General features: G+C 42.5%; 1 protein-coding gene across 1 annotated transcript in view; it reads left to right on the plus strand.

Annotated features, from left to right (window-relative positions):
• The window catches only part of SLC71A1 (solute carrier family 71 member 1), a 294,743-nt gene extending 289,369 nt beyond the window's left edge, over window positions 1-5,374 (plus strand). The window contains exon 12 of the mRNA XM_078644426.1: window positions 3,657-5,374. Within this exon, the coding sequence (XP_078500552.1) occupies window positions 3,657-3,863 (207 nt within the window). The 3' untranslated portion in view covers window positions 3,864-5,374. The remainder of the gene's footprint in view (window positions 1-3,656) is intronic.
• Window positions 5,375-12,356: the final 6,982 nt, after the last annotated feature.

Consider the following 12,356-nt stretch of genomic DNA (forward strand, 5'->3'; position numbering starts at 1 on the left):
TGAGCGAGCTTTATTACAAGACACCAAATATGTCGCACATATGGAAGGCTGGCTGAAGGAATTTCTTGAAATAAACAGAGGGACGGCGCAGGCGGGGATAGTTTGGGATGCCTTGAAGGTGGGTATTAGGGGGGAGACCGAGTTAATCTATAAAACGAAATAAGGCAGAAAAGACAGATATGAACAAGAAGATCAAGCTAATTGCTGCGTTGGAGGAAGAGTTGGCCAGAGCGATCGGCTCTAATCACAGTATAGAAGAAATTGTCCAGAAACTGGCTCTAGCTAAAGCCTCAGCAGGGGAATCGATTGCCATAAAAGCAGCCGGCAAAATTATGAGTATAGTGAGCAAGTAGGGCGCATTCTAGCAGTTAAAACTCCACAGGCTACAACTAGAGGGGACATATCAGAACTTGTCTCAGGCACTGGGGTAACCGCCACCACTCCTAAAGAGATCTGTATGATATTTCAGGAATTTTATCAGAGTTTATATGACTCAGATGGGGAAGCAGGTACAGAGGAAATTGACCACTATCTTGAGTCGGCATCAATCGAGAAGCTCTCTATTGACTATAATGCAGCTATGGAAGCCAGTTTTTCCTTAGAGGAAATCCAGGCGAGCAATTAATGATCTACCGAGTGGTAAGCGGCGGGGCCTGATCTTATCCCCCTGGAGTTCTATAAGAAACTTTTTCCAGCGTTAAAAGAAGATATATGTCGACTTATGGGTCAAGTCCAGAGTGGAGAGGCACCCCCACACTCTTGGGAAGAAGCATCAATGGTGGTGTTTTTGAAAAAAGGTAAACCCCCAACAGATCCGGGATCATATAGACCAATTAGTCTTATGAACAGTGATACCAAAATATATTCAAAGATCCTAGCTAACCGCTTGAGCTCAGTGATAGGGAAGGTAATCTCTCCTAGACAACATGGGTTTATCCCAGGGAGGGGTACCACAGATCACATTAGAAGGGTGTGTGTTTTATTTGACGGAACGGCAGCCTCACGAGATCCTATGGCCTTATATTGCTCGACGCCGAGAAAGCTTTTGATAGGGCCTAGTGGGGCTTTCTCTGGTCCGCACTAGAAAAAGTAAACATTGGAAGAAGTTGTATAAGGGCCTTACAGGCATTATATAGAAACCCCAAGATCAGGCTTTGAGCTATGGGTGAGACAAGCGAGGCAATCAGTATTCGGCGGGGAAACCGGCAAGGGTGTTCCTGTTCCCCGCTCCTTCTCGCTTTCTACATTGATTCCTTCATCAGGAGAATAGAGCTGATTAGAAATATGCCCCCAATAATACTGAATGGGCACGAAACTAAAATCTTAGGCTATGCAGATGACTTAGCAATCACGTCTGCAGATCCTGTCACAGCATTGGTCGAAATAGAACAAGAAGCAGACATTTACGGGTCATTGTCTGGGTATAAATTAAACCAAGGCAAAACACATAGTGGTCAATAATAAAATCACATTGGCAGATCAAAGAGTAACAGATTCAGCTATCTACCTTGGAATAACAATGACATCAGATCTAACGAAGCTAGTGGAAAAAAATCTCGCCACTGTAATCAAAAAATCTAGAAAAGATCTGGATAGAATGAACAATCTGCACCTGACGATAGTAGGCTGCTGTCATATATTAAAAATGATATTTCTCCCCAAAATCCTGTACCTATTTAGGACCATCCCTTGAAAATTTGCAATAATTGGTTTAAAGAGATCGAAGGAGTTGCCAACCGTTTTATCTGGACACAAGGTAGAACGTGAAGGGATATTACATTTATATCCCTCGCCAGGGACAGAGGGGGTTGGGCAGTACCTGATTTTCGGGCATATTACTGGGCGTCGGCTGTACAATATATGAGGGGGCTATTAGGAGGCTCTACCTCCTGATAAATGGAGGGGAGATGGTGGCGTGCCAGATATCTTTGAACTTTTAATAACTAAAGCCAATAACTGGCTTCTAACGTTCAGTGAGGCAAGCTATCACAAAAAAGTGAAGTTCAAGACACTTGAGGCAGCGATAACGGTTTGGACCTCAGTCCGTAAAAAACTTGGGCTTGGGAGGATGAACTATTACACCCCGTTATTCAAGAACCCTTCACTTATCGGAGGTGTTCCACGATAATGTAATGAGACGATGGGACGAGTTGGGGGTTAAAACTATTGGGGATCTGACTGACAATACAGTTATAATGACTTTCGATAGAGCACAAAATCTATACAATGTAGAGATAGGTCTGCTCTGCTAAAGAAGCAAGGAGGTAACAAAATATTTGAAAGAGAAGCACTCATGGAGTTATTATTAAGTCAGGAAGGATGCTCAATCACACATATATATGAGGAACTGAGCCAGCACACAGAGGATGATCTGGCGAAAACCACTGAAAAGTTGAGAACAAAATTAGATATAGATGGCGATGAGCTTGAAACCTCTATGAAATTATCAGGCACAGTATTAAAGGTGACGAATCTCCAGGCACAACACTACAAAACTGTTTTCGAGTTATATTACACACCAAAAAGAATAGCTCGCTGGGGGGGTACAAGTGGTATTACGTGCCTGCGCTTTCAAAGCACATAAGCTGACACAATCCATATGTTTGCCTCATGTACTATTTTAAACCCATTTAAAAAGGCAATAGAACAGTTTTTGGCAAGAGCATTGGGGATCCAGATAAGTCTAACTAATGAATTAATGGTGTTGGTAGTAAGAGGAGGAAGTCCTGTAGCTGATCAAGAATTTCTATTCCTGGCAATGGCTATAAGTAGAATTTGCATAACATCTTTATGGAAGGACTCAAAACCCCCAATGTTTCAACAATGGTTATCACGCCTCCTTGCTATGTATAACTTAGAGAAGGCATTATATGAGAAAAAAGGATATAAAGCAAGGCAGCAAGGGAAACGTATCTGGGCACCAGTTACAGAATGGAAAGAAAGATTGGAAAGCAATTAGCTGGGAAAGACTAAGAGTACCCTTTCTCCCCTTTCTTCTCGATTTAAAGCTAGGAGGATTCCGAGTGAGAGGAAGAATGATGGGAAATATGGGGTTAGAGTCATATTAACATCAGACCATTAAGAATAGATATGTATAATATAGCTAAGACTGTGACATGTCCTGTATGCCATAAGGATAAAAAGATATTTGCTTTTATAGTGATTGTAAATATTTAAGTATATGCATCAGTACAAAGCGATAATTTCCAACTAAATGTGCTTAGATCTCGGTTTGTTTTTTCTCTTTTTTGATTCTCAAATTGTGTAACATGGAAATAACAAAGTGATGATGATTGAATAAAAAAAAATTTTTTTAAAAGAAGAAAAAATCATAACCTTGTGTGATCCGTCTTGTCGGATGACTTTGGAAGGCATCTTAACAAAAATAGCTATATAAAAAAGACTTGCCTACCAACTGTAGACAGTGAGTGATAGAATACTAATATAGACCATTTAGCTTTTTTTCCAAAATATGGATTCTATTTATAGTGATGTTGGTGTATGCAGTAGCATTACATAGTGTATGCGTAGCCGACATAAAGCTTTAAAAAAAAATCTTGGTGTTTTCTGGTGGAGAGAATTTAAGTAAGGAAAATAAATTTGAAGAACCGAAATGTTTGTAAAAATGCATAACCACATGTTTTTTCCCCCTCCAGAATTCCATCATTCCTGGACCACCATTTCTATTTGGTGCATGCTCCGTGTTGTTAGCTCTGCTTGTTGCCTTGTTTATTCCTGAACACACAAATCTGAATGCACGTTCTGGCAGTTGGAAAAAGCACTGTGGTAGCCATGGTCACCAGCACAGTCCTCAGGCCCCTGGAGAGGCCAAAGAACCCTTATTGCAGGATACAAATGTATGACAGCAATCTGTTTGTAATGACTTAATTTTATTTCTTTACATCTGCAGTTTCTGGATGTACAACCAATTCAGATGGAAATTTTCTAAGGTGGTCCTAAATTTATTTAAGCCTGGAATTTTTGTAAAAACTGAAAAAAGCTAAAATATCTCCAAAGATGTTATGACTAACTCATGTTTTGTCACAGTTTTTGTTAAAAATGCACTTGCCATTGTAGCTTTAGTCTCATGCTGTTATTATATCGCTGCATATTACAAAACGGACTTCTACGTCAGTCTAGGGGGGTGTAAAAAAGATTCTAGTATTCAGCATGTGTTCCTGCTTTAATTTCTTACAGCATAAGTACTACATATATGCTTTGTTTAGTGCAATATCATACATCTTTGTGGTGTGAGACGTAAATCCAGTTCTTTCCTCGTGCACTTCTATTCCTGCCCTGTATGTTGTTGACTTTGTATCCAAGAGCATAAATGAACTTTATTGATCTACTCATGCTCACTGCCACAACCAACAACAAAATCCTGTTTGCTTGATTAAAAATATTTTGCTATTAGAATAGGCACTCTAAAAGTGCCACTGTCCCTTGGTTTGAAAATTATTAAAATGCACAAGAGTTTTCAGATCAAAGAAAACTGCCAACATGAAGTAACTACAGCAGGACATTTTTTATAGGGCAATATGTATTATTGCTACTCTAACGTATACGACTTTGAAGCTACCTATGGTGTCTCAGAGAAATATGTCTACATGCCTTCAGTTCATGGTGAAAATAGCCAGTTGAAAGCCTTAATGTTGAATGCACTCTTAAAATAAGGAGGAAACTAATCTCTTGGTTTTTACTGTTTCTTAGAATCACTTTGGCTGTTTTTCTTTAATTTGAATCTCATGAAATCATGTTTTGAGCACTTGCAGAACAGTATGTCAAATTTTTAAGTGCATTACAAAGCTAATTTATCATATTTTGAGTAGCATGTATGCAGTCTTGAAAAACTTTCAGTTGTATTTGAAGTTAGAGGGATGGTATTGAAAGGTGAACAATTGGACTTCTGCTGTTGGCTCCTACAGTTCTGCTTTCTTAATTCCAGTTTAATACACAAGTTACCACTATGTTTTCGTATAATAGTACGAATCTTAAAACTTGAAGCTAAAACAACTGAAATTGAAGTGTATAGCCTTGAAAATGTCAGTGACCTTTCAGGATTGTCATAGCCTCACATATAGTTTTCAGAGCTAATATTATAGTCCTAAATTTTAGGACCTTAGTAAAGACAGCTTTATACAGTTACTGATGTGAATTTCTCTAAAGGTGTATATTTTTGTGTCCAGGTATATTATTTAAAAAAAGGTGTTGCTTTGTATAAATTGTGTATAAAGTATTGTATAGTTTAAAATGGTTTCATTTTGTTTTGTGGTTAATGCTCAATACTTTTTTAACTTTAAAACATATATCATAGATGAAAAGGAGCAGTATAATGTGTAAATATATTGTTAATAAAACTGACTTTTAAACAAGACTCAATCATTGAATGGTAATGCCACAATGTCGTTTGTAGCCTATTTGAATTAATCCATTCTAATTGAATGGGAAAATAGTTCCCGCTCATTGCTCTTTGAATTTAAAATGCTTATCTTCTTTTGGGATGTAGTAAAATGTGTCACCTTGCGGCCACTGTAATACATTAATAATTTTACGTTTTTATTCTTTTTTTAATGCACTATTTTCAGACTCCACCTTCTGTTAACAGTGGCAACAAATTTCCTACCCATATAAAGTTTGAAAACCTTTGTCCAGTGGTGGCTTCTGCCCACTTTTTAATGGGCTGTTTAATGTCTGCATCCAAGTATTTACAAAGGTGAAGAGGCATGGATGCTCTATTATACTCCCAACTAATGTTTCAAATCGAATAGTATTGAAGTACATTTGTGGAGCTGTTTGAACAATGCTCTACTGCTCCTTGCTAGTTCTGAAAAGAGACAGTCTTTAAAAGATTGAAAGTGTTTATTTTCTAAATCTGCTTTTCTGAAAAAAGCTTTTGTTGCCTCCCAGATGTTCAAAAAGTACATTAAGAAGTCACCTTATTTTTTGTCTTGATTTATAATCCAGATTGTGCTATCATGCTTTATTTTTATGGCATGCCCACTGTTTTAATCTCGATTTTACACATGGTAGATATAAAAACACCTTATGTCTATATGGAAAATGCTAGCTTCTATGGCCATAATGTAAACCGTTAATAAAATATATGGATTAACTGTTAACATTGTGATTTGTTAATAGGGTTTGGGTTCTATTTTTGTATCCAAGTAGACTTGCCATGTTCATTATTTCAAGTTAACAAGCCTGTTGTGGAAACAATTAGAACCTGATTGTACATTATGCAGCATTACTTTACTTTTTCTAGATGTGAAAATCAGTACTAAATGAGGTATAATATCCTTAATTCAGACACAACTGTGTTCTTGTGACCAAATGAAATAGTGGAAGCTCAAAGTATTGCACAAAAGGTAATACTAATTATTTCCTGTAAGTCCACTAACCATTCCTGATCATAAAAGTCTCATCACTGATTCACTCTTTTGTTTTTCTTTTTTATACTGTCATTCAACCCTTGTTTGTAAATTTCAAGTGCTGTAAACTACATTTTCTGGATGCCTGTAGCACAGTGAATAATTGAGTAATGGGCAAACACCTCCATATTTGAAGCCTGACCATTTTCAGGATTTTGTGGCACTGTAATTACTTTTTCAAAGGCAATATGAAATTGCACTTTGATACACCAGAAGGTTTGCTAGCAACTAGTGTGCATGTGTTATCAGAGCAAGACACATTCTCATAGAAACAAAACTTCAAGAGAATGCAAACATTTTCTTAATATATGCATTGTATTTTGATGCCTTTCTGTTAGTTTCAAAGCACTGCTAAAACTAAAACATTTTATTGAGTCCATTAAACCACTGAATACCAATTTTACTATTTATTTGCTGAAAATATTATCATAGCCTTTTTGAAGGTCTGATGAAGGATTGTTTCTGATGGATACTTTAACTGCAGACTCCTTACCTTTAGATTGTTCCCCAGGTGCCAGACTGGACCCAGAGAATTTTCCAACACTATCACGCGCTGCTAGGTTGTGTCACACAGCTTACCATTAATACTGTATCACCCCAAAAGTGATGGTGTGAAGCCACATAGAAGTGCCATTTCTGCGTGCTGACATCAGATCCTTGCTTTGTATGCCTTCTCAAGTGCATTTAGAACTCCACTCTCAACTTCCTTCGCCTTTCGACAACTTCATAAGTCTTTTCACAGTGTGCTAGCAAACTGTCTGCATTGAGAAGGACATGATTCCTTCCTTTGAGGATTTCTGTCTGCTGGCCAACAGTGTATCTTCAGGCTCTCCCCTGGACCCGCTACCATATAAAATTTGGAAAGTGTTCAAAGAGGAGTTTCCCCCCCCCCCCCCCTCCATGCCATCTGCTGCCAGTCCCTCAGTACCGCCCGAGTTCCGGATTGCTGGAAACTGACCGTGGTCTCTCCGCTGTTGAAAAAGGAAACGCTGGATCCCACCTGTTCAGCGAACTACAGGCCCATCTCGCTGCTTCCTTTTCCCATTAAGATCTTGGAGAAGCTGGCCACCAAACATCTGTCCAGTTTCATGGAGACCAAGACCTGTCTGGATGTGGCCCAGTTTGGCTTCAGGCCAGCCCATGGTACTGAGTCCGCATTGGTGACCGTTTTGGGCGATCTTCGTTCGCGAGTCGATCTCGGTCGGGCAGCCTTTTTAGTGCTGCTCGATATGTCGGCCGCGTTCGACATGGTCAGCCATGCCATTCTCGTCAGGAGACTGGAGGAAATTGGGGTGTCTGGCCTGCCTCTGGACTGGCTGGTCTCCTATCATGGTAATAGACACCAGGTGGTAGCCTTGCCGCCCTACAGATCTGTACCAAAGGGGGTGGTGATGGACGGAGCATCTGAACCAATCAAACACTCACACCCAGTCAAAAGATCTGGGTTTGATCCATCACCATTCTTTAGCCCACTCTGCCACCCCAGTTCAGACATGGCTATATGCAAATCAGTCTGACCCTGTGCCTCATGGGAACAGTCCAGCCCGAACTGCCAAGCCATGCCTTCCCTGGACCGGAAACAAGCTTCCGAGGACCGGTTTTTGGCATTCCAGCCATCTTCAGCCTGGCTAGCTTGAATCCAGTGGCAAAGTGAGCAAGGGACTCACGTCTGAGCATACCCTGCCGCACTCATGGCGGCCAAAGCGGTACAAAAGGGGGTGGTGATGGACGGAGCATCTGAAACAATCAAACACTCACACCCAGTCAAAAGATCTGGGTTTGATCCATCACCATTCTTTAGCCCACTCCGCCACCCCAGTTCACACATGGCTATATGCAAATCAGTCTGACCCTGTGCCTCATGGGAACAGTCCAGCCCGAACTGCCGTGCTCTCCATGCCACTGGAATCAAGCTATCCAGGCTGATGAGGGCTGAAAGCCCGAAACCGGTCCTTGGATGCTTGTTTCCAGTCCGGGGAGGACCTGGCTTGGCAGTTCGGGCTGGACTGTTCCCATGGGGCACAGGGTCAAGGCTGATTTGCATATAGCTGGGTTCAAACTGGAAAGGCATGGTGAGCAAAAAAAAGATGGATTTAGGCCCAGATCTCTGTACTGGGGTGAATGTATGACATTGTTCTGCATTCTGTCCATCACCTGTTGTTTTTGCTTTTGCCCTACAGATCTGACATCATAAATGTGGGGCAGGGCGTACCCCAAGGGTCGGCCATTAGCCCTATTTTATTCAATCTTTACCTCCGTCCCCTGGTTAGATTAAGTCCTTTGGTATTGCGGTCATCAACTACGCCGATGACACACAACTTATCTTCTCCTTTGAAGGTAGGGATGCGGTGTCTCAGGAGACCTTCCATCGCTGTATGACAGCTACCGCGGATTGGTTGAGTCAAAACTCCCTGCATTTTAACAGCTCTAAAATGGAGGTGCTGCACTGTTCGCTGGATCGTACCCCTCGGCCGTTGCCGTTGGACTTTTGGCCTACTTCTTCCCAGGGTGCAGTTTTGGTGGCAGACTTTGTTCGGAATGTGGGTGTGATGCTTGGATCTAACTTAGTTAGACACGTTTGTGAATAAAACAGTGGCTACCTGCATGATGTTGCTCCGCACACTACGGAAGATCCTTCCACTGCTCCCAGTCCATGCCCGACCAGAGGTAGTGCATGGCATCATCTTAAGCAGACTCGACTACTGCAACGCACTACTTCTGGGTACGCCAGCCACCCTGGTGGGTAAACTGCAGCGAGTACAGAACATGGCTGCCAAGCTGGCTTTCTCATCGGCGCTCTGATTCATCTTCCTTGGCGCTTATGGACCTTCATTGGTTGCCAATCTCCCAACGCAGTGCGTTTAGTGTTTAGGGCCCTTCATGGGCAGGGTCCGTCTCCTCTGCAGGAGCTGTTTTCTTGGTATACGCCTGCCAGATCTCTTCGCTCCTCGTCAGCCTGCCTGGTGGTAGTCCCTAAGATCTTGAGGACACGGATGGGGGGGACGCTCCTTTAGATTTACCGCAGCTAAATTGTGGAACTCCCTACCTTTGTCTTTGAGAAGCCTGGGGGACCTTTCTTCCTTTAAAAAAGGATTAAAAATGTTTCTCTTTCCTAGCATTGTGTAAGTATTGCATCAGTGTAACATCGCGTATGGTCTGCTAAGAGTCAGAGCGCCAGAATACCCTTAAGGTGATAGTTTGCGCTATATAAGTATGCAATACATACATACATGATTCAAGCTGTGCCGTGACCGCATGAATATGTCCGTCACGGGGCTCAAGTGCCCCTTCAATGTCTTGGCTCAAGCCACGACTCCTGTTGTGTGACCAATGTGCTATAATGCACCCAAAGACTATAACTTGTTAGTGTGCCTGTCAACTTCAGCTCACACTTCCACTCAGATTATTTACAATTTTTGGAGCACTCATGTCTTATACAAAATAAACAAAGAAATAGTAAATTGGCCTTTTGTTTCTTCTTTAATGCCACCAGATCCTCCAATCCTTAATGCCAACACGTTTCGTCGTTATGGGGTGTAACTCTACGATTTCCTCTGGGCTTATGGTTTCTTTCAAATTTTTTTTTTTTTACACAAATTCAGGTACCTGTAATCTGCAAAATTGGTTTGTGTAATGTGCCTGGCATATACACTGCCCTCAGATGCACGAAGACGAAACATTATGTTCGTATTTAAGAAGGCAGTGCCTTGGGAGAGGGAGGGCTGCAATGGTGCTGGAACCATGTTCAGAGCGAGGGTGCTGCCATCTGTTACATCCTCTGAGTCATAAGGATTGTGAAAAATCCAAACATCTCTCAAAGAACAAGTGTACCAAATGCACCACGCCCACTAAGTAGGAGAGTAGTAAGGATGTGGTAAGTAGCGGGTGGTGCATTTTGATGCACACTCACAGATATATTCTGGTAGTGCACTGTAATTCACAGTGAGCACATTCTTCACTGAAATAGCCACTAAATTTACACAGACAATCTGATAGAGACATGTAACCGCAGATTTCTTACCTTTGAATTTCCCAGGTGTCAGACGGGAACTGGAAGATTTTTCTTTGAGCAATATCCGTGCATCTGTAGGTTGCGTCGGTCGGTCGGTCCAGTGTGACGTCTGCACCAAAAGGGACGTCTGCATCACCTATGTATGTGCCACGTTGGCGCGCTGATGTCAGTTCTTTTCTTTCTGCATCAGTCAAACTCTGCTCCATAAAGAGAGTTACCCAGTCACTATTTGACAGGATTTTTCAACATTTTGTCACCCCCCTCTTTTTTGGTGTGTAGGTCTCTTGGCTCCTCAAGTCCCAGTCGAGAGGAAGGTCCCGGCACTGCTCCAGGAGTCCCAAGTCCTCTTTGTCCCACTCAAAATCATCGAGACATTTAGGTAAGAGGCACAAAAAGCACAAGAATTTGAGGCATGCTTAGACTTCTCCCCGTCCATCGACCAACGCGATAGAGGAGCGTTCGGCTTTCATGGCCTTGTTCTACAGAGCCTGGGTTGGCTCCGCTTCTCCCCGATTTACCTGGAGCAAGAGCAACACCCGCCAAACTAAGAGAATTTTATGAGCCCATTCATTTCCTTTTTGGGAGGCCTGGCCCCTCCAGTGCGCATTTAGGCCCCAAGAGGGCTCCATCGGGTTCCACTCCAGCACCCATGCATCCGGTCCGGCATTGGTTGTGCCACTGCAACCTTCCCTGACACTCATGACCACGTCAGCCCCATTTTTATCTGACGACCCGGAACCGGTAAGGCGTTTCCAAGACCTACAATTCCTAGGTCATTTCCTGAGTCTTTTTCTGGAGGGGTAGGAGTGACAGAACATTGGGAGGGGTCGCAGGACCCTTTATAAGACCAGCTTGTTGAGGAAATGGACTGGTATGAGTATGAATTGGGTAAAGTCAGTGGACTGGATACTTCTCCAGATACTGGCATGCTTTCTGGCCCTACAGTTGGTACGGAGGAGGGAGTGTCTTAATCTATGGTGGTGTGAAGGGCAGCTGAGGTCCTTGGCTTTCAGTTTCCTTCGGTGGAGGTCAAGACTAACATCTTAAAAAGATGCTACAGGCGGGAGTTTCCTCCTCAGAACACTTATTCCCATAAGTGATGCCATCATGGAAGTCCATCTGGGAACCTAGTCAAAGCCCAAAAAAGGGGCTCCTGTGAATAGGACGATTGCCCACCACCACTGCCCTGCTCCGGGCAACCCAAATTTCCACACTACCGACCCTAACCCAGAGAACTTGGTAGTCCAGACATCTACGTCCCAGGAGGCGTTCACTTCTGCTCTCCCAGGTAGGGAATCCAAAAGCCTGTGGATAGTTTGCGAGGACCATTTTTTCTTCCGCCATCCTTGCATTGTGGTCAGTGAACACTGCATGCTTTTTTCAGCCATTATTCCCACACACTGTGGAAAACGGTGGTGCAAGTGCAGCCACAGGTCCTGGAGGAGGCATGTGCCGTCCTTTTCCAAGCAGTGTCAGCTAAGAGAGACACAGCAAAGTTCACCATTAGATGTGGTATAGACACGACTGACTCGCTGGGCAGAGCAATTTCATTGACCGTGACTGTCGGATGTCACGCCTGGCTGAGACTATCTGGCTTTTCGGGGGATGTCCAGGTCTTTCTCATGACACAAAATCATATCAAATACCCCACAGAGCCAATGATAAAAATTAGTTAAAGAAGCACAACATACACATCAATCTAAGGTGCTTGAGAATTTTATCTCATTTCACAATTTGTTATTCTTTTCACTGTTACATTTTTTTCGTAAGGTGTACCACCTCAATATAAGAACATTGGCTATGCCTGAAAAGTATGCAATAGTTCGAAAACGACTATACATATGATTGGACCTGGCTGAGTGTGGGAAGGCAATAGTGACCACATAACCCAGGCACTAAGTTCAAGGGCTCTAAAA

Source organism: Lissotriton helveticus, chromosome 1_1 (genome assembly GCF_964261635.1).
Source record: "Lissotriton helveticus chromosome 1_1, aLisHel1.1, whole genome shotgun sequence".
Lineage (NCBI taxonomy): Eukaryota > Metazoa > Chordata > Amphibia > Caudata > Salamandridae > Lissotriton > Lissotriton helveticus.